Source organism: Paramacrobiotus metropolitanus, unplaced genomic scaffold (genome assembly GCF_019649055.1).
Source record: "Paramacrobiotus metropolitanus isolate TYO unplaced genomic scaffold, Prichtersi_v1.0 Parri_scaffold0000009, whole genome shotgun sequence".
NCBI classification, from domain to species: domain Eukaryota; kingdom Metazoa; phylum Tardigrada; class Eutardigrada; order Parachela; family Macrobiotidae; genus Paramacrobiotus; species Paramacrobiotus metropolitanus.
Window position 1 is genome coordinate 1,616,764 of NW_026570229.1, and position 22,126 is coordinate 1,638,889.

General features: G+C 41.7%; 4 protein-coding genes and 2 non-coding genes across 6 annotated transcripts; 3 read left to right on the plus strand and 3 right to left on the minus strand.

The window, feature by feature from the left end:
• The first annotated feature begins 71 nt into the window (after positions 1 to 71).
• Positions 72 to 1,062, plus strand: LOC129582984 (uncharacterized). The gene is made up of 3 exons (XM_055474625.1): positions 72 to 227; positions 459 to 747; positions 815 to 1,062. Exons 1-3 carry the CDS (start codon positions 183 to 185, stop codon positions 868 to 870), a joined length of 390 nt encoding a protein of 129 aa, XP_055330600.1. The 5' UTR covers positions 72 to 182; the 3' UTR covers positions 871 to 1,062.
• Positions 1,063 to 1,322: 260 nt separating this feature from the next.
• Positions 1,323 to 10,001, plus strand: LOC129582983 (CCR4-NOT transcription complex subunit 7-like). Its single transcript, XM_055474624.1, has 5 exons — positions 1,323 to 1,667; positions 5,570 to 6,049; positions 6,695 to 7,088; positions 7,687 to 8,236; positions 8,953 to 10,001. Exons 2-5 carry the CDS (start codon positions 5,892 to 5,894, stop codon positions 9,318 to 9,320), a joined length of 1,470 nt encoding a protein of 489 aa, XP_055330599.1. The 5' UTR covers positions 1,323 to 1,667; positions 5,570 to 5,891; the 3' UTR covers positions 9,321 to 10,001.
• Positions 10,002 to 10,538: 537 nt separating this feature from the next.
• On the minus strand, positions 10,539 to 10,657 carry LOC129583146 (5S ribosomal RNA). The gene has a single exon (XR_008689731.1). It is a non-coding gene; the product is annotated as a 5S ribosomal RNA (ribosomal RNA).
• Positions 10,658 to 10,822: 165 nt separating this feature from the next.
• Positions 10,823 to 10,941, minus strand: LOC129583157 (5S ribosomal RNA). The gene has a single exon (XR_008689742.1). It is a non-coding gene; the product is annotated as a 5S ribosomal RNA (ribosomal RNA).
• A 194-nt stretch (positions 10,942 to 11,135) lies between these two features.
• LOC129583026 (autophagy-related protein 101-like) lies at positions 11,136 to 13,840 on the minus strand. The gene is made up of 3 exons (XM_055474718.1): positions 13,328 to 13,840; positions 12,215 to 12,493; positions 11,136 to 11,652 (listed from the first exon to the last, which is right to left on the minus strand). The coding sequence occupies exons 1-3, from the start codon at positions 13,525 to 13,527 to the stop codon at positions 11,454 to 11,456; spliced, it is 678 nt and encodes a 225-aa protein (XP_055330693.1). The 5' UTR covers positions 13,528 to 13,840; the 3' UTR covers positions 11,136 to 11,453.
• Positions 13,841 to 15,822: 1,982 nt separating this feature from the next.
• Positions 15,823 to 20,555, plus strand: LOC129582990 (adenosine 5'-monophosphoramidase HINT3-like). Its single transcript, XM_055474633.1, has 7 exons — positions 15,823 to 16,464; positions 17,447 to 17,715; positions 18,680 to 18,738; positions 18,816 to 18,874; positions 18,946 to 19,021; positions 19,462 to 19,588; positions 19,900 to 20,555. Exons 2-7 carry the CDS (start codon positions 17,545 to 17,547, stop codon positions 19,948 to 19,950), a joined length of 543 nt encoding a protein of 180 aa, XP_055330608.1. The 5' UTR covers positions 15,823 to 16,464; positions 17,447 to 17,544; the 3' UTR covers positions 19,951 to 20,555.
• Positions 20,556 to 22,126: the final 1,571 nt, after the last annotated feature.

Sequence of the window (22,126 nt, forward strand, 5' to 3'; positions counted from 1 at the left end):
GAACTTACCGGCACTAACTGATTTTCAATCGCGGTGTTTATTCGTTTGGACGGTTTGGTTGATGACAAGAAACCTAACGACGAGGAATATAATTTTCGATGTATGCGATCGGAGCGATCTTAATATAATTAATTCTACTTTTCAAATACACAATTAATATTTACATTAGATAAAACTTCTCAATGCACCGTTGCTTGATGATTCTTTTCTGCGTAGCGGCATCAACGGTACGTCATTTTATTTTATTATGTTCTGATTGTTTTTTGTCTTGATTTTTAAACTCCAGATAGTTTTTTTAGTTATGTAGTTATTTAAAAATTACTAACGCACAGTATATGCCATAATAAGTAATTATACGGTAATTTATTATCAAAAAATCATTAAACTAATAAATTTGATAATACCGAATTTTCTATATGAGTAAAACAAAATTACAGTACTTAATTGATCGCTTTTAGTTGGAACAAGCCCATGGTCATGGAGTCTGGAATGGGACCGTTGGGGAGCAGATTGCCGGTGTTCATGGGCGTGGCACTGTCCAGCGACCGCGCAACGTTTCAGCGGTCAACTTCACATTCCGTAATCAAACTTATCCCAAACGGCAGTTAATAACGACTACCATTGCACCTGTGTCCACTTCCAAAAAAGCTGCTACGTCGTCGACGCCGGCGGCGAATACAACAATGCGGATTCCCGTTCCCATCATGATAATCGACAGCCGCGTGGCGACACTTAATCGCAAAAGAGGTATAAAATCGGCTAATATCTCAAAGTAAAACAAAATTAAATCTTTAAATTTTACAATTTTTTGCAGATGATGATACGTCGCTAATGGTCACCAACCTCATCAAGGATAAAATCGATAACTGAAAAACTTATTGCATAATTATTTATCTATAATTTTCTATACGGGCATAAATTTTAAAGCGAATATAGTAATTTACCGATACAGAATGTTGCCATTATCTGTGTATTAGTAAAACAGTTTAAAAAAACTCGTGGACACTTGTTTGATACGAAAATATATTTCTGACATGCAACGATTTGCCATATCTTGCAAAATCTAAAAGACTAATAATTTTAAAAAATAAATGCAGCAGTTTTTACCGTATTAATACTGGGCGAATCTTCAAGTCTCCAGTTCGCCCGCCCCTGGCAAGCGGCAGCCTGGCTAACCACCGCACTTCCGCTGTGCAATGTGCACCGCATTTCCGCCGCACCGCGCACATTTGACACAGACGCCTCACCAGCACAAGATCACCCCGACTCGTGAGTACAGAGAACACTGATCAGCAGGCCAAACCGAGAGAGAGAGAGAGAAACAGACAGAGCGAGCACAGTTCACGTCGTTCAATAAAATATCCGTCAAAAGGAAGATCTCCTCGCCAGTTTTTCTTGTAGCTGAAACCCTCTGATGCCATCTCTGCTTTATCTATTTCCTGAAACGAATCCTTACGTCTCCATCCTTGTAATCCGTGTGTTATCATCCTCGCGCCGCTAATGTGTTGCTGCGTGTTACGACATGAATGTGGCACAATGATGGTCTTCTTGGATGTCGGTTGACATTGAGACATTCCAACGAGTCCGTGTCGTGGAAGACCACCGTCTGATTCTTCCTCTTCTTGTTCTGGTGTTGTATCGGGATCTCCCTGTCATTTTTCCTGCAGGTAAGGTGGGGGATAGGGCCCGTAAACGGGGAGTTGTAGTGCGTTTATGGCGGAATGTGTGTCAAGCGTTGGCGGTGAGGTCGCTGGCCGTTTCAGCTTTCAACGAGGAAATTGAGACATTTTCGCTGGGTTCTGGTTGGCAGGCCGCGTCCTGGCCCGCGTACCAGCGGACAGTTTGTTTTCAAAATCAGTAGATTTTACAATTTAATATTCTTACGGAGAAACAGAGGGCATTTGCTAATTAGGGTACTCCATAATCCAAAAAATTAAATTACTAAAAAAATGTCAGGATTTTTTAATAATAAATTATTAATTACTGGAGTTAAATTTTATTTTTGTAAAAATAAAATTACTGGAGACTTTCTCCATTTTGACTGTGCTGGGTTTAAATCGTGATTTTTATTAAAAATTTGATTTTTCGATAAGGTTCCTGATTTCAGATTTTGGTTCTCTGTATTCATAATTTGGACTTTACCAAAATCAACAATTTAACGGCTAGTTTTTTCGGGATTTTTCTAATTTTATTATAAAACCCTGGAGACCTTCTCCTTTTAGCTGTGCTGGCAGGGAACGTGATTTTTATAGAAATGATTTCTCGAGACGGTTTCTGAATTTGGTACTGGGTACTCTGGCTTCCGCATTAAAAGCCTTATTTTGTATCCAGATTTTTTTGATTTTAAGAAGGAATTTCTGGAGGAACGAACGGAGAAACTTCTCCTTTAATTGGTGCGAGCTTAGACCGTGATTTTTATAAAACATTTGATTTCTCAATAAAGGAGTGAGTAATTGAGGATTTTAGGTGAGACGTGCAAAGTCAAGGGTAGGAAAGTGGAACACTAATAATTATCGTGGATTAATCGCTGATCAGTCGCAACTGGCGCGCATTCATTGCTTGTTCGCTTTTAGAGCGGTGTTAAATTTTCATTGAATAAAAAGATTAATTACAATTGCAGAGTTTCCGGTTTTCTAATTTTTAGCTTGAAATCGCGTCGCTGTAACGCAGCGCTGATAAATAACCAACAATTAAAGAAATCAAAATTAATTAATAATTTCACGCTGCGTTTTTTTGTGATTTTTTGGTTGCTGTTTGCGAATAGAAATGTTTAAGAATTTTGTTTATAATTAAGATAAAATGTTTTTGAAAACTACTGGATTTTCTGGCGGAGCACGGTGCCATGATTAGGCAGTTACGGTGGGGGCTTTTGTTCATGCGTGAAAGTGATCCTAATCCCGCGCTGCGCCGTGGCCTGCAGCCGTCAGGAAAGAAAACAGCAGCAGCGCCGTGTTCGGCCTTGAAAACAAGCTGGACATGCTGCTTTACGTGCCGTTGTTTATTGACTGTTGAATTGTCTTTTTCTGTTATATTTCTTTTCACGCTCTCCCCCTCCTCCGCGCCGCTGTGGTTGACGCGCGGCCTGATCAACAGGAATTGTCGCTCAACCGACTTAAACACTCGCTGCCGATTACCAATCAACTGGAAAATAAATAGTTCCACAAAAGTTTTAACCAATAAAAATTCAAATAAATTATTCGTTTCACTAGACGCTACGAAAAAAATAAAATCTGCATTTTTATTTGTGGTTTTTGCGGTTGTGTCCGTGTAAGTGCTGGTACGTGTCGGCCCACTGCAACAGGGAACTGGCCAATACAGCGCTGATTAATTTGCCGGCGGAGAAAAAAATGCTGGTGTTTTGCGCGCGAAGATTGTTTACATGAGCTGGAAAAAATGATTTTTGTGAAAAATTATAACCAATAATTAGTAAAAAAATATGTATTTCGTTTACATGCATACTTGTATATTTTATCAAAATATGTATTTTATTTCGTTGAAACATACGCTTCGTTTAATTTCAAAATATTTATTTCGTTTAAATACACGTGTAGTAAGCAGCAGAAAAATTAAAATTAAAATATGAATTTTTGTTTGTGGTTTTTGCGGTAATTTCCGCGTAAGTGCCGGTACGCATCGGCTGGTTGCAACAGGGAACAGTCCAATAAAGCGCTGATTAATTCCTCAGCGGAGAAAATTGCCGTGCTGCTTGTTGTGTTGCGTTGCGCGGGGGTTGTGCAATGGGTCTGTTCGTGCGTGCGGTTTAATTGTAGCTGGCTGTTTACGCGCACCACATCAATCTTGGTTAATTATCGCCGCTACCCGGGCCCTGTAATTCTGCATTACGCATGTTCAACGGAGAAAAAGATACGGCGGCTGGAAATTAATGTACAGCGCGCGCCGAGGGAGCCGGAGAGAGAAAACACACTCACGCGTGATCGTTGTTTCTCTCTCTCCGGCGCAAACGAACGTTGCAACGCATTTTGTGCTGCTAATGTTATGAATTATTGCCAGTGAAAGCGGTATTTGGCATATAATCGGTGGCTTGTAATTGGCTCATTATTTTACTGGATTTTACTCCGATTTGCGTACTATGGTGACGCTGGCTGACTTTTTTAATCGGAATGAATTTATTTCGATTTTCCTACTATGGTGACGCAAGCTCATATTTGTTTTGATTTTTTTGTTGACTTTACATATTTTTGAATTTATTTTTTAGCTCGTTATTTTCTGAATTTATTTTTATTTTATTTCGATTTTATTTGTTGATTTTACATATTTTTGAATTTATTTTTTATCTCGTTATTTGCTGAATTTATTTTAATTTTATTTATTGATCTTACATATTTTGAATTTATTTTGATTTTATTTGTTTCAATTCGTTGCCGCTTTTAAATTGATTTTTCTGCAGTGAAAAAAATTGAAATAAATTTTTTTAAGTGGTTTTCAGTGTTAAAAAAATTGGCTGTTGAAGTAATTGGCACCAGTTGATCTGGCAGATTAACATTGAAATTGGCGCAGTAAAACATATTTTTATCCGACACACACTCGCAGTTATTCGTCATCTTTTGATGTGTCATTTGACCGGAAACGCGGTAAAGAGTGTAAGAAAGGGAGCCACGTCATGGTGTGCATGTTGGTAAAAAATGGATGATGTGTGTGTTGCAAGATGTGGATCGTCTTGCGTGCGCCGTCGCCGACAGACCATTACAATAATTAGCACTTCAATCAGATAAACTGGTAAACAACACGTAAATCTGTACTAGTACTACCGTTTTGATTATAATTACGTTGACGTGAAACCGATCACGGGACGAATGTGTACCTGATTGTAAGTATAGGTGATGCTGGCGGGATTAATTCTGTTTATAAAATTTATATTCACTGTGGGTTTGAATTTTATCCCGTTTCCGTAAATTTCCTGTGAAAGGAAATCGGTAGTTATCGCTGAATTAATTAGGGATTTTTCGGTGAACCGGAATACCTATACATTTTTTGCTGATTTTTGTTTGTTCCGGTAATTATCGCTAAATTTATTAGGGAAACTTTCGGCGAAGGGGAATATGTTTTTGCAAATTTCTTTCGGCTATCCGCACTATCGATACTTCGTGCAGCCGTCCTGTATTAAAAATTTATCAGTATTATTACTGTATATTGGAAATTGGAAAATATACACATTTGTTGGCGTAATTATCGCTGAATTTAATAGGAAATTTTTCTCTGAAGAGTGCCGAATATTGTTGCAGATTTTCTTGGTACCATCGAGACCTTGTGCAAGCAATCGTTCTTGTCCGATCAGCATCGTCCGCATCGGCATTTTAATTTTTGAAACCAATCACTAGATTGCTGCTGGTTGGAAAATAAAAATGTCCCTTTCCGTAATTCTCGCTGAATTCTTAAATTTTAATTTTGTAGATTTTCTGAGTACTATCGAGACCTTGTGAAAGCAATCCCGTTTGTCCGATTCGCATCGTCCGCATTGGCCGTAAAATTTCTGATAATACTGCGTGTTGGAAAATAAAAACAACGCTTTCCGGAATTGTTTGCTGAATTTCTGGAATTTCTTTTGCAGATTTTTCGTAGTCCTATCGCGCTTCTGTGCCACGGTCCCCTCTGATCCGCCTACACCGCCCGCCGGCCACCGCGCTTGATCCGTGTGTCGGGGCGGATCCGGGGGCGCTGATTTAGGATGCGATTGCCCCCCGTCTCGGTACCGTGTATCTCGCCCGTCTTCATCTCGTCGGCCCTGTCCTCCTCCGCCTCCGCCGCTGCCCAGGCGGCTGTCCATGTCCCGCTGAATCTGGCCAGCGCCGCCGTCGCCTCCATGTCGTCCTCCCTCTCCTCCAGCGCCTCCTCCACCGCCTCCGCCGTGGTCAGCCAGCAGCATCTCGCCCATGTCGCCGCCGGGCACAACGGCCTGGCCAGTCCGCTGGCGCTGCATCTGCAGCAGAACGGCACGAATCAGCCGGGGAATAAGCATGTTGTCGGGCTGCCGCATGCGCGGCTGGCCATGCAGAGCGCCCAGTCGCCCGATGCCATGGGCTACGGACAGGTACGTCATGGGGCCGCGTCGGCGATATTTTATTGCATTTTATTATTTTAAGCGTTATTTTCTTAATTTAAATATTCTTTTCTGCAAGGTTTTTTCTTTTTGCCCATGTGCTTTGTACTTATTTATTCGCTGATGGTATTCTGTTTTTGAATAATTTTGGTGTTTTGTGGTTGCGGTTGCTCGCTTTTCAGATTGCAGTTTTTGAATTTTTAATACTTCAGTTTTTTTACATAAATTTTGTAGGCCAATCCTTTTGCGGAATGCTACGCAATAGTATGCATACTGGTTTCTGGAATTTTCTTTCCAAATTTACGTGATTATTTGTTTTCTTTTTATATTTTACGATTTTCGCTTGCATTCTGCGCCACCCAAGGAATACGCGGTGATTCAATTTTTTGTTTGTTGTTCTAGCGTAGGACGCCGCATTCAGTGTGATAACTTTGATTTAAATTTTATTTATAAAATTATAATCATGTGATCGAAATTCCGTTTGACTTACAAGTTACAACGTTGCGTCCAATTTTATTTAAAAAGTTTTATAAACTTCATCGCAGTTCAGTTTAATTTAGAACAGCGCGTCCGGTTTTCAATTAATTTGTATTATAAAAATTCTAGTTTGTTTTATCACGATTTATTTGACTGCAGAATGCCGCGTCGAATCAGGGCAGCGCGCACGGCCACCCGGGTAACGCGTCAGCCGCCGGCGGTGGCGGCCAGCGGGAGCTCGACGGAGAGCTACGGGATCAAGGAAGTGTTCTCGTATAATCTGGAGGAAGAGATGCGCAAGATCAACAAACTGATGAAGAAGTATCCCTACGTGGCCATCGACACGGAGTTCCCGGGGGTGGTGGCGCGGCCCTGCGGCGTCTTCAACACCAACTCGGACTACGAGTACGCCCTGTTCAAGGTCAACGTCGACCTCATGAAGATCATCCAGCTGGGCCTCAGCTTCTTCAACGAGGCTGGCCAGCAGCCCACGCCCATCCACACGTGGCAGTTTAATTTCCGCTTCAATCTCGCCGAGGAGATGTATGCCCAGGTAAAATAATCCCTCAAAAAAAATCTGTTAACAGAATCATAATAATAAAATTATGTTTATTTTTTGGAAAATAAAATTATTTTGTTTTTTTTTGGGGAAAATCCAGTTTTGATCTTCTTTATTGATTTATCAGAGTTATTATTGCTGCGGCGAGTTTTTCCATGAATAAATTAGAATATCAATGATTTTCAACCAAGAAACCTAAAATTCCGGTCCCGAAAAATTATTACAATTACTTTTTCGGTTTTGGGATTAAAAATCACTGAAAATTCCCAGTTAGCAAAGATGACGTGGATTGCAGTCTTTTAGCGATAAATAATTAATAATTAATGGAAATACAAACAGGCAACCGGAAACTTTTTCCTGTGCTGAGTTTATATTTTCCGTTTTCAGGGAATGTTGCGCAAGCTTGACGGTATTTGAGTTAATTGTAAAATTCTAATTGAATGCAACAATTGCGAAAACAATTATGTTATTAAATAATAATAAATAAATATTTAAATACAAAGAGGAAAATAATGGTCGAATTTTCTTTGTAAATTTTTCTTGATGGTAGAACGTGGGAAAATATCCTGATTTTGTTGTACGATTCAAACAGGACTCGATTAAACTGCTAATGCACTCGGGCATCCAGTTCTCCCTCCACGAACAAATGGGCATCGAGCCGGACCATTTCGCTGAGCGCCTGATCACCTCCAACATCCTGTGCAACGACCACGTGCGCTTCCTAACATTCCACAGCGCCTACGACTTTGGCTATCTCCTCAAGGTCCTGGAAGGCACGGACTGTCTGCCGCGCAACGAATCCTCCTTCCTGGAGAAGCTGAAGATGTACTTCCCGCATATCTACGACATCAAGCACATGATCCGTGATCAGCGCAGTCTGAAGGGCGGCCTGCAGGATCTGGCCAATCAGTTCCAGTTGGCGCGGGTGGGCGCCCAGCACCAGGCGGGGAGTGATAGCGCGCTGACGGGGGCGCTGTTTTTTCGCTTGAAGGACGAGGTGTTCCATGGGAAGCTGGATGAGTTTAGTGGGCGGTTGTTCGGGTTGACGGGGAATTTTGGGGATCGGGTGCACCATCTGGAGAACGTGGTGATTAAGGAGAATATTGGGAAGCCGGGCGCGGCCACCGCTAGTCCGGTCACAGGTCAGTCGCCGCCGTGTTTTTCCCTTTTTACCGGGAATTTCACATTTAAAAAGAATTTAATTAAGCTCGGTTACCACCAGTTTTGATTGAATTAGTTAAATTACTGAGGATGTACTAATATTTCTTTTTGTTTTTATTTTGTGTAGCGGGTAACAATTTTCTTCATTATTTGTGATTTTCAGGTAGAGTTTGTCGTTTTCATTTCTTTTCTGTGATTTTCCTTTTTTTTTTGCACATTAGAATGGGGTTCATAATTGTATAGTACTGCAATTTTTTCTCAGTCATCTTGTTCTTTTGAATGTTTTACTTGCTGGTTTTTTTTTGGAGAAATAATAATGCTGAATATTTATACATGGATAACTCCAAAAATAATATAACAATTATCAGTTATTAAATTGGGTATTTGGGCGGGTTTTGCTGTGTTTTTTTTCGCGCAAAATTGTCTTTCCTTTTTAAAAGTTAATATCGCTTTCTGCCTTGTCCTTCGGTATCTGAAAACATAAAATTCTTGATAATAAATGCATGAAAAAACTGAAGTTTTTTAAAAAATAAATCAAAATGAACGAACTCCGGTACATAATATGATTTTGGGAGTTGATTTCCTTGTTAGTATTGGTAAATTTGGTGATATTTTTCTGCGTTTTAATTAGCTGTTTATTTTTGTGAAGGCCGTAACAAAAATAAAAATATACAGTTGTTTGATGGTGTTAACGCAGGCATTCTGCAAGCCCTGTCGGCCGTCCACGAAGAGCGCCAAGCGGAAGCCGAGGCCGCGGCCAAATCGCACGGCAGCAGCGGCCTGACCGTGTCGACCAGCAGCGCCGGCGGTCCCTACCACCACTCACACTCAGCGCCCATCCTCAACCACAACAACCACCCGGTCAACACCTTCACCTTCCTCACCAACGTCAACGTCCCGCACCGCTTCTACGAGGACCCGGCCGGGTATATGGTCACCACGACGACCTCCACGGGGGAATACGTCGTCAGCAACGATCCCTCCGTCATCCACCAGCAGCATCAGCATGCGCAGTACGGGCACGCCCAGGGCGGCTACTATGACGCCACCAACGGATACGTCTGAATTTCCCGCGGATTTATTCGAAAAAATTATTGGCGGATTTATTCGTGGAAAAAATTGAATTTTGCGGATTTATTCGGGAAAAAATTGAATTTTGCGGATTTATTCGGGGAAGAAATCATGATTGCGTTGAATTGTGTGGGATTTATCGGGGGAAAATTATTATCGTGTCGAAGTTTGCGGGAAAAATTATTGTGTCGATTTTTGCGGATTTATCCGGAGAAAGTTATAATTGCGGAATTTCGGGGATTTTTGTTGCGGAATTTATTGCGTTCTTATTTCGTGAGATATCTGTCTAAATCCATCAGAAATTTTGGCAGAATAAATTGGGTCTGATTAACATTCCGTGTGCGAGGAAGAGGAGGAGGCGGAGAAATTTGGCATCGTCGTCGATTTTTGGTTGGTTGCGTCGCTCTCTCTTTCTCATCTTTTTTTTGTCCGTGTTCACCGCCGGCCACCTCGGTTGTCCGAGGAAGAAATCTGGTTTTCATTGTGTTTTGTTTGGGTTCTTTCTTTGTTCCGTGTCAGAGAGAGGGAAAGACCGCTGTTCGGATCATTTGGGTGCGGGGGCCGGGTGGCGGCGCGTGAACGCTCGCGGGGTTCTTGTGTACAGATTCTTGGATGTTATTTCATTCATGTCGGCGCTGGACGAATAAAACGTTGTCTCATTACACCAGCTTTGTGGGTTTTTTATTAAGTAAATTTAGCACACACTGTCATGAGTTTTTTTGTATGCCCTTTTACGCATTCTCCCGATAATCCCAATCATACACAAAGTATTAGTTATTCCTTGGTAGATAAAAAGATCGATTTAGAATTTTATGCCAAGCTTTTCATTTCCTCTGAAAGGAGCAATTGGGCAGCATATTAATTTTTCCCAATTTGAAGACGATTTTTCACATTCTTTCCGAGTTCCGACGATTTGTTTGAATAAGCATATCTGTCGACACTCGATAGAAACTTCGTAAAATTTACAGGGCAAAATTTACAGGCATTATTGCAGTACAAGTACGAACTAAGTTGTAAGTACCAAAACGGATGGAGAGTGACAGGACAGCAAGGCAGGAAATTATGAAAACATCATGATGAAAAGCGCCAATGAGATTAAACCATTACAAGTTTACATGAATAACGATTAATTTATAACAGAATAAGATTTTGAAATACTGCAACCACTTAGACACATTCACAGCCAAAAAGCCGCTTATTTAAAAGGCAAAAAGTCTACAACACCCGGTGTTCCCAAGCGGTCACCCATCCAAGTACTAACCGGGCCCGACGTAGGTTATCTTCCGAGATCGAACGGGATCGGGAGTTTTCTACGTGGTATGGTCGTAGACGAATGCTTAGAGATTTATAGCGCCGGTTGTGATGGCGAATCAACCCGGCACAATTAATAAAAACCCATTTCAATTAAATAAATTTGTGTGAATAATTAACAAAATTTAAATAAAATAAGTATAGTTAGCTAACAGACCAAAAAGCCGTCTAGTTAAAAGGCAAAAAGTCTACAACACCCGGTGTTCCCAAGCGGTCACCCATCCAAGTACTAACCGGGCCCGACGTAGGTTATCTTCCGAGATCGAACGGGATCGGGAGTTTTCTACGTGGTATGGTCGTAGACGAATGCTTAGAGATTTATAGCGCCGGTTGTGATGGCGAATCAATCCGATATTCCGATTCCGACACCACAGTTTGGAAAAATACAATTTTACTCGAATAAGTTTAGATAAAGAATTATCAATAACAATAATTTTAAACGTTTCAGGTTTGTTGTTGGACCGGCACACTGGCAGATAAGTTTACGGTACAATTAGGTCCGAATATCGTTTTTTTATTCTGACAATTCAACTACAGCACACCAGCTAAGATTATTATTAATTAGACTTTTAGCACATATTCACCACAAAAAGAGGGTGCAGAAAAAAACGGCACAAGAATTATGCGAAGACCAAGAATGAGCGAAGGGCAGAAAACACAATGGCGATGTACAGAATGCCAAAATGGCCAGAAATCGATGAAGGCGAGGCGCGCGGGTCCATGCAAGGCGTATTTCAGGTCCACAAACGGGAGAACAAAATACTTATCACGGATTATCAAAAAACAAGCCAGCTCGTTGAGGAGATTCCGTCGCGGCTATATCTCCAGGGCGTCGCGCAGGAAGCGGCCCATACTCTTCGACACCGACTGCGACGGCTTGAGGTCGACGGCGTTGCGCTTCACCTGGAACAGGTAGGGCTGCACGTCGCTGTAGTTCGTGTCGAAGACCAGACCGAGTTCCTCGCGCTGCGGATTCTTCGGCACGTACTCGTAGCGGTTCATACACTCCACCACCCTGCGCGAAAAAAAAACATAATTGTTTCACTGCGGGCGAGTAAGCGCTGATTTATTACCAAAAAACGACGAGCTTTTTTCGAATTTCATCCGATTTTCTTGATATAGAATTACAATAAATTTCAAACAATAATTCTCGTGGCCCAGGAATGCTAGAAATCTTCCAAAAAAGTTAGAAATTTCATAAATCAATTCGCGAGATTTTTTCGGGAATTTAAAACACGGGTTCGGGAAACAGCTAAAATAACATAAGATACAGAAAAACGGTTACAACATACCGTAACTGTTTACCTAATTAAACAAATTTAAAATAAATAAAAAAAACTAAACCGAATCTGCCAGTCAATTTATTTCAAAAAAATAAAAGTATAGTTTTATTTCAGTATCAATTTATCTGGTCTTGATCCAGCACACGGATTTAAAAAATACGGGGAGATATTAAGCCAGTAATACGAGTAATTTCGCCAGTATTTATGTATAAATCCATGAGCACAGCACAGGCTTTCACGTTGACGAATTTCCCGCAATATTATTTTGAAAACAATGCTAGAGCGGCATCTTACATGAGCATCTTGTCGGCGAGCACGGGCGCCAGCTCGTAGCGGTAGCGGCGCCGCTCGGACTCGGTGGGGGAGTTGGCCAGCTGGAATTTGAGCACCCAGATCTCCCAGGGCAGCTTGTCGTGCCCCATGACGGCCAGGCCGGCCCGCGGGCGCTTCTCGAAGAACTCCAGGGAGATGGCCGCACTGGACACGCCCGGCTCATTCTGCAGGTCGCGCGCGAACGGCACCACTTCCCGCGACACGGCCTGCGTCAGGTCCGGCGAGGAACACCGCACGTATCTGCAACCGACAACACCGATATTTGAATTTTTATACAAAGAAACCTGTTTCAAATGAGTCTATGCGCAGAGAGTAAAAATACGCAAATCGCTGAAAGAAAATCTCATGGAATTTTAGAATAAAATCTATTTAAAAAAATGAATCTTATTTTATTTTAATAAGTAAAATTTATCAGAATACGGCTTCAGCTGCAGCAACATCCCATTTACTGTATTATATGCTGATAATTTAAACTACATATTATTATATACTGTGTAATTCGTCCTAAATAAACGCTTTGCTTTAGCAAACAAAATCCGATGGCTGCATGAAAATCAATTTTACGGAGACAAAAGACAGACTCCACCTCTGACTGAATCAAAGAAGCACTTAAAACATTTTATTGACATAAAATTTGAAAATGTCATAATACGAAAACCGTATATCAAAGAAACTTGCAAGAAGAAACAAATTTTAAAAATTACAGAAATTCATGGGTCAAAAAAATTAAATTATTAAAACGGAAAATAAATTAGAGGAAAATTGAAAATTATGCCTAGTTAGTTGCCTACAATCTACATCCACAAAAAAATACGAAGTCTTACGAGTAGAGTACACGGTTCAGTAATATCAGTGCACCATGGTACCGTGCAAGAGGAAACAAATCTAAAAAACTAGGGAAATTTGTGATCTGATCAGATGTAAAATGCGTAGAAAAATCACGAGAAATAGATAAAATAATTTCAAAAAATTCTAAAAGCCCTCAGGCAACCTAACGATACCGTGACCACCGTCTTGGCAACAATCCCAAGAACCTACGGAAAACCCCGCAACAACACGACGAACCACACTCACGTCAGATCGACGGCGCTGCAGTCCACATCGTCGTAGCCCACCGTCCCGATGACGATGGTCTGATGCCCGTTGGCGTCCTCGCGGAACGTGAACTTCCCCAAACAGCGATGGAAGAGGATGGTGTGGAAGAGCGCCGACACACTGTCCTCCACCTGACGGGCATCACACGTCAGATCAATCACGTGGCGTCGCGCGTTCATCCTCGACTAGCAGGATCCTTCTTCCGCGCGCGCAAAAAACTAACCGTACTTGACCTACTAAACGCGGAGCAGATGAGATCATCCGAGGAGATCGATTCATCCACAGTAAGATTCATGCACAAACGCGTTTCACGGGGAACGCAATATCACAGAAATCTCTGCGTGTTTCAACCACGAATCTGGAGAAATGATAAGTAATGAGAGAAAATTGGGGAAGAAAAAAACTGATCATGATCGTCCAAACATAGCGTGCATGATGATGTAAATATTTTCCATATTTTCCTCCATATCTCGTGCTTGCATCGCGAGCGGACCAGGTGATCGATGCGAAATGCAAAATCATGCGCGGAGCACGTGATACGCTGGCGCAGTGTAGCGCGGACAGCGTCACATGAGCGTGTACCAGGAAACTGCGCAACCGGGCTGGTGCAGTGTACGCATCGCTGGTTCTGTTATGTAACACGCGAGCTGTACCAAGCTGCGTGCCAAGACGTAACGCTGCCAGTTAACGTGAGCGTATCCAACGGGCGGTGTACCGAGCGTCAGGAAATCGAATTTGAAACGTAATACGTAAACGTCAGCCGGAGGCGGTCGACTGTACCGGAAGTGGTAATTTCGCCGATTTTGCAAATATTCGCCTACCAGAGGCGGTAGCGCACCGGAACTCTCATTTTACATTGACCGGAAACGGAGTAATTTTTATTCTTGTTTTTGAAGTTACACTGTAACAGAGTACTACGGAAGCTCAGGTACGAGTTAAAACAAACGGAATTTAGATACAGCCTTTTCTGCACATTCATGTGAGCGCGATCACTGCACGTAAAAAAAGCGAAAGAGGAGCGCTGCACAGCGGACGTCAGTGGATGATATTTTGGGGTGTGTCGGACATGCCTATGATACCGTAGCGGCATCGATCGCGTCAACGTCCTGGCTTGACAATTGTTGAGCGTTAACCCAGATACAGCCCGGGCCAACATGCAATCTGCCGCTAGGGATACACACACAGCCAGCGTTTGACTGCAGACAACAACTCCCTCTTCTCCACGCGGAACCAAAAATTTATCCGTTAGTAGCGCAACGTGCTAAATAATTAGGGTCGGTTACCCAACAATGTAAAGCACAGCATACAGCTTAAGGAAATGGCTTACCCCAAATTGTTAAGCTCGTCACGCTACTGTAGTACTGCACGGCGCTGGCTGGGATGGCATGCATGGCGTTTGCGTCTACATTCCAGCATCGCATCGCATGTACACGGGAAAATATACAGGACGATGGGACTGTATCTACGGCATGTCGGCTAAATGAATCTGTCCCATTCATCCATAATCATTTCATTGATGACTAACCTAATCTGTCTTCATTCAGCTCCCGCCGTTGTATGGCGGCCAGCGTAATCCGTAAATCGCCGTATAGCAATACTGCGCTGTTGTTTTACCAGTCTTACGCGTACAAATTTTTCTGCTACTCGTATGGGAAGGATTTTTTTCCAAAAATCGCTTCCCTTTCCGGCACTGGCACTTACAATAAAAAATAGTCCAACTACCAGGCCGTTTTTATAAATTGTTATGTAATGATTTGCATCTCGCTTACATTCTGAAAAAAATTACGCAAATAACTACTATACTCGTATCGATTGAGTCGATTTTTTGGGTTTTTAGTTTTACGCTAATTCTGAATTTCTGCTGGCATTTTGTCATCGGTTCGTTTTGCTTAATTTCGACCGGTTTGCCGGCAACGATTTTTGTTTGTCCATTTTAAATATGCTTTATCTAATCTAATTTTTGCAGCAACAATTTTATTACCGAATAAATATTACTCAACACAGTAACGATTTATTCTGATGTAGTAATTAAAATTATCGAATTTTTTCGTGCTTTTGTGCAGGCAAGAGCGTCGGTCAGTAATACAAATTAAATACTCACCAGATAAATAACTGTAAAGTTAAAGGGTGACGACAAAATGCCGTTTGAAAGAACAGGAAGGAAATTCCCAAACCGTAACAAGGTTTCTAAATTCCACTGGCGTTTTTTTCTCGTGCTGCAATGACGCAGACGCCTGCTTTGTGTGCTGACCAGCTGATTCACTACAGCACAGTACGTTCTCTCTTTCTCTCTCTCTCGGTTCATATTGGAATCGGTTACATAAACGCCCGCCCCTGATCAACCGCCACCAGCCAATCCGCGCCGTCCCATTGACGTCACTTCATTCAGTAAAACGGCACAAGTAGGCGGGGCCGGCTGTTGCTTGTGCCTGGAGTGCAGTGGCATCCTGGCCCGTTTACGTAATAATAGAGAGAGAGAGAGAGAGACAGAGCCAGAGACACAGAGACAGAGAGAGAGAGAGAGAGAGTGGAGTGTATAAGAGAGAATCGTTCGCATGCCCAAGGGATGTGGCTGGAATTAGAAAACTGTACAGAATGCGTCTATTTGGTCCGATTTCGGGGACGAGGTCTTTGCCTCTTTGGTGGGGAGGTTTTTTAGTCTGACTTGTGCTGTAATCCCCGCCTGATCCACCTGCAATCTGCATGTACCGTGTGGTCGTCTTTTTCATGTTGGAACGTGTTTTTACCGTAGTTTCAAGTTTGACTCATTGCTTCCTTGTTGGTTTTTCTGTTCTCAACGAATCTTTGGTGTTTTCGTCCACGACCCCGTTGCCGTGATTAATGCTGATTGAGGTGGTGCTGGGTTAAATTGGACGATTTGGTGTGGTCGAGAGCGGGGAGAGAGAGCCGCGGTGTGGGATGCGGAAGATGGCAATTAGTGTGATTGCGTAATGGCTGTGGTTAGTCCCATCCCGTGTTGCTGGCGCTGTCATCGTGCTGCGCCTGCCACACGCACCGTCTCCTGATTTCTGCCCCCACTCTTCCTTCTCCTCTTCCCCCGTGCTTGCCGCCAAAGCCGATTGTGTGTCCGCAATTTCTCCTTGCCATCCAGACAGGTAAGGATGCTTGGGTAGTTATTCCACTGTCTCACAAACGCTTTTTCAAATAGCATGGCAGTGGTTCTAAAATTGGGAAAAACATTAATTTTATGGTAAAATCATTTTCGTGTGCGAAGGCGCTAAAAAAAATTAAAAATAATAATTATCAATTTTTTAAAAATTACCGATATACCTAGGTGTATCAGCAGTGTACCCTATTATTACGTATTATTCACTGGATTATTGCTTAGTTTACGCATTTTGCAGTTTCCGTAAATCGTAGCCAAATTCTCGCTTACAGAAATTTTTACAAAATGGACTAGAAAATTAGCGGTAACAAAAATTTTTTGCTTAATTGGCTGAGTTGATTTCGCTTACAAGAAAATTGAAATTCGAAAAATATCGACGGAGAAAATGACCGGTAATGAGAAATGCTGATTTAATTTCGCTTACAAATATTTTTAAAAAATCGACTGAAAATTCAGCGTTAGAAGCACAATATGTTATTTTTGCGCTAAAATTTGTTCAGTTATTCATCCTTAAATTGGTGGAATTTTGCTTTTGGCTTTTGCTGATAGCAGTGAGTTAGTTAATTGATAAATGTTTCGAATTATTACGGTACGTTGATACATGTATATTTCTCTCGATTAGTCACATATTATTGTGCTGGCGAAGATGGTTAAATATTTTGATTTGCGGACACAACAACGCGCCTTATACCCGCTGCGTACTTTGACCACTGTTTTCCTGCGTATTATCTTTAATTATGTTATCGCTGGATGATTAGCGGGCGGACCGATAATCACGGTGCAGGAACCATCGGCACACCGCTAATAATTTCCTCCACTATGTGTATAATCGAGTCAACACTCTCATTACATCCACCGATTACGCACACACACACACTGCTACAGAAAGTGCCAAACGGCCGGTTAATGTGTTGATACCGCCGCGCCGCTGTATAATAGTCCGTAATCAGCTAAGTGGGGTGCTTTCGCAGGTGTCTCGCTTGCACCGATGCGGCATCCGTCCGTCCTGTAATCTCTCCCGATTTACGACCGATCCCGTGAAAGCAACAGCGGAGCGGTTGCGGTATCCATGCTGGTTGGTGTACCGGGCGGGAGGTCAGTGGGACTGCTGCTGCGGGCGGTGGGCGGACGACACAGCGTGTCGGGAGCGGCAGCGTCCATGCCGAAAGCCAAGACGGCGCCCTGCACCTTCTGTGCCATCTGCCAGCGGGAGGATCCCCGCACCGAGCTCCTCTACGAAGTAAGTTTCTTGTCCGATGATTTGGCGATTCCTCTGGTATTTTTTTGGATTATTTTGGGGGGAATTTTCCTTCCGAAAAAAAACAGAAGGGTGATTGCGCATAATTCTACCTGCGGTTTTGTTGGAAATTCTTTACCGATGCGCATTTATGAAACATTACAGAAGTTAGGCCACTTATTCCGAATTTTTACTTATTTTTGAAATTGCTTTTCTTATGCGAACTTTTCAGTATTAGTATTCTTTGTTTCTTCCGTGAATGTATATTTATTTGGAATTTTTGTTATTTTTTTGAATCATTATATATCTACAATTTTTGTTTTTCTTGCTAATTTTTACGTATTTAGACTTTTTGTTTTTCTTGCGAATTTTTTGACATTAGAAGTTTTGTTTCTTTTCCGACGTTTTACAGGAAGTTGCTGCCATCGGAATCATTATTACAATATTTTGTGAAAATTTTCTTACCAATTTAAGCTGTGATATTTGCAGCAGTCGGTGTAGTTTACGTCATCCGAAATTTTGTGCCCAGTAAAATTTTATTAATTTTTACTGTATTTTTCTAGAGAATCCGTTTATTTACTTTATTAGCTGATTTTTGGTATACGTTTTTAGTATATTATGTCAGCTAATTTTTATTTGATTTTCTTGTACATATTTTGTTCTCCTGAAGCGCTGGTTCGCTTAACGGTGTTGTCGCGGGTGACACCATCTGCCAGATTAGAAGCTGCGGAGTAATATCCGCTTGATGCGCAGTACAGTAACACAACGCCGCAATTTCCCCGAAATCTCTCGTCCCGGGCTAACGAGCATCTCCATACGGTCGTACCCACACTAGATCAACTTGATCAACACACCGTGTGACAAAATTTTACTTACCTCAATACTCATTTTCCGTGTGACGCACATTCTGCACCTGTTTACCGCGAAACTGTCCATAATATACACTCCATCTCGTGTTATCCTGTAGGATGCCAACTTTGTGGCATTTCGCGATATTCGTCCAGCGGCACAGCATCATTATCTCATGTAAGAATGGGACAGAACGGACGTTGTATTAAATATAGTAACGGTGTGTGATCAAGTGGCCTGTTTGATGCGTGTAGTTGTCCGAAACGGCATGTGGACTCGGCGCGCAGTCTGGTGGCGGATGACGCCGAGCTCGGTAAGAGTCTGGAGATGCTATATACGGGAAAAGGTCAAGGACGGTGTTATCCACTGGTTGATTGGTTGCAGTGGAACGCTTGATGGTCATCGGGAAGGAGGTGCTGGGACGGCAGGGGGTCCTGCAGCTGGACAGCCCCGATTGCCGGTAAGGACATGTTTTGTCACCGATAAACATTGATTCGAATATGTGACAAATTTTCCCCGTTTTTTTTAATAATCTGCCATTTTTTCTTCTATTTATAATCAACTTGGGTAATTTTTTTGTAATTATACTGTAATAATAGTTCGCTTTTTCGTTTTTTTTTCCTGTTGTTTTTATTATTCTGGGTATTTTTTGGTAAAATGTAATCCAGTTCTTGGCAGTTATAAACCGGTTTTTGTTGGTCATTTTTTCTCTTATTATTTTAATAGTGGTTTTTAAATGATTATCCTATTATTGTTTCACGGATTGTCGCGTAGCGAATGGGTGTTTGGTTAGGAAAACATGAAAATTTACATTTCTGTGGACACGTAAATATTTTTTTGTTGCTCAGGGATGTTTTTGGTCAGAAATTAATTTGACATTGTGTTGTGTCTGACGTGCAGGATGGGATTCCATTGGCCGCCGTTCAACGGCATCCGCCATCTGCATCTGCACGTTCTCTATCCCGCTTCCGAGATGAGCTTCATCAGCCGTACGATATTCCGACCAAATACATGGTGGTTTGTCACGGTAGGTTTCATTTACATTCTCAACAGAAAATTCTCGCGTAAAAAATCTCACTAAAAATTATATCAGAAATTATGAAATAAATATGGTTACGCTTTTATATGTTCAATAATATGGTGGAAAAAAATGCAGACTTCTGAAAAAAGATTTGAAATGAAATAGCGTACGTAGCAAACATAAATTAAAAAATATTAAAAAACTTTTACTTAAAAAGTCATTAAAAAATTAAAAATGTTGAAAAAATACAAATTAAATTGAATATTATATTTTATTATTTTAAAAAATATCTAAAATTATTGTGTAACTGTTTGTAGCCGGAATGGGTGGTGAAGCGACTGGAGAAGATGTCGCGCGACGAAATGTGACCAAGCGGAATCCCGTTATGTTGCTGGCCCGCAGAAAATCCTATTAAAGACGAAATTCAACAAAAAAATCCCCTTCTACCAAAATGTCTCCCCCACAATGCGTGTTTTGTGTTTCTGACGAAGCGACGTCCGCAGGCGGATCGATTCGGTTGTCGTGTGTGTGTTTTCTGGATTTAATTACACTGTAATAATAATTGTACGACCTGTCTTGCCCCTGTAATTTGCAGCATGCGGAAATGAAATAATTTTACTTGATTTTTTCGGTTAATTTTTCGACGGCAATTAATCCGCGGTGTTTTTCGTGATGATGCATAACCCGGTGCAGCACCCCCTGAGGCGGTCGGTAAGGGCTGTTGGGCGCTGTGCGAAAAATGTTGCGAGTGGAATTGGCGGTGGTGAGGAAGGTAGCCGCCACCCGAGTAGACACGTTGTGTCGGTTGTAATTGTGTTTTTGCGTTGGTTTTCCTGCGTCGCTGTGTTTTCCTCGTTTTCTTCTTCTCTTCTGTGTGTAATCGGTTACGGAATCAAATTGCTATCCGGTGCTATTTTTGTTTCGATCGGACTGACGGCATTTAACAAAAAAATTTATGGGGAAGCGTGTGTTGTTTTAATTACATCGGGAATAAAAATAAATGGTTTTTTTAAATATGGGCGGTCGCTATGGCGACACCCGGACGAATTTACGTACTATATTTTACGATTATTAATCAAGTAAAATAGTTGTAAAATAATTAAAAATACCACTGTGATTGTTAATCAGCAATGTAAACTGGAGGTACAAAATAAATGATTTTGACACGAAATGGGCGGTGGCTATAGCGACACCCAATCGCGTGTATGATTGGCGATTATTAATATATATAACGTAAAATATTGAAACAGCACCACTACGCGAAAAAATTAAAATTCATAATTATAATATAAACAAATGCACCAATGGGCGGTCACCATAGCGACACCCCGCCTTGTGTTTGTAATTTTACGATTATTAATAACATAAAATAATAATTTAATACCACTACGACTATAATAATGAGTTAAATTGGGAATAAAAACAATGAGTAACTGTTGACATTTGGTATCAATGGGCGGTCGCTACCACGACACCCATTCACTGCGTATGGGTTACGGTTGTCCTACATTTTACTATAGCTCGAAGCGCCATCAATATTAATTTTATGCATTTCGACGATTATGATTAATCAACCGATTTATGCCGTTTCACAATGAATATTAATTCTTCAAATTCGTGTCGGGCATCCGTTGATGTGCTACGCTGACTTAGAACGCGATTAATGATTTCCCGGTAAAGTGGTGTGTGCCGGTGTAAAGGTCAAAGCGCCACACGTGGATTCCGGAAAGACACATTAAACAGGAATTATGTAGCCTGCTGCGCCATAAATACTCGAGCGTAATGAATTAATCAAGCGTTCAGGTACGTGTTTGTCTGGGCTAATGCATCGGTGAACGCAATTAATCAGGTTTGATTGTTTGTCGGCTGATTTGTTGTCCGAACACGTATACATACGCTAGCTAAGTAATGACGTAGATTCAATTCACTATTATTACTGAATGAGCAAAGGGCATGTAATTAATTATCTGAATGATACAAAATTAATGAATCAATATTAATTTACTGGTATTCAATTTTAATAATCATTGAATAAATGCCTTATTTAATTTACATGTAAGCGTGTATATTCGCCAAAAATTCGATACAACGGCATATTGTCTAGATAATCGTAATCTTTTTAAGTATAAGCCGTTTAAACCATGACGTCAAAGGTCAGACTACTTACGACACTCTTCCCCGATACACGACCCTCTCCCGCTGCTCCCGTCATGTACGTAAAAGGTCACTCTATTACGGATTACGGTAAAGCGAGCAGTCCCGGTAAAACGGGTCCGTAAAGCCGGTTTAAGCAGCATATCATACCGTGGAGTTATTTTAGCGGGTATAAATGTATAATCCTGCGTGGAGAAATGCACATCAGGTGATGCGCGCTGGAGAGTACAGCCCGCTTAATCAGGCAGATTAAGCGGACCGGGGGAAACGTGATCAACGTCACGGACCGACGTCAGTCGCGCGCGCGCGCACGGTGACAGTGGCCGGTATCGTGTTTCTCGGGGGCAGGGTGCGATAAGCCGACAATGCGGGGAACGGATCCAGGTACTG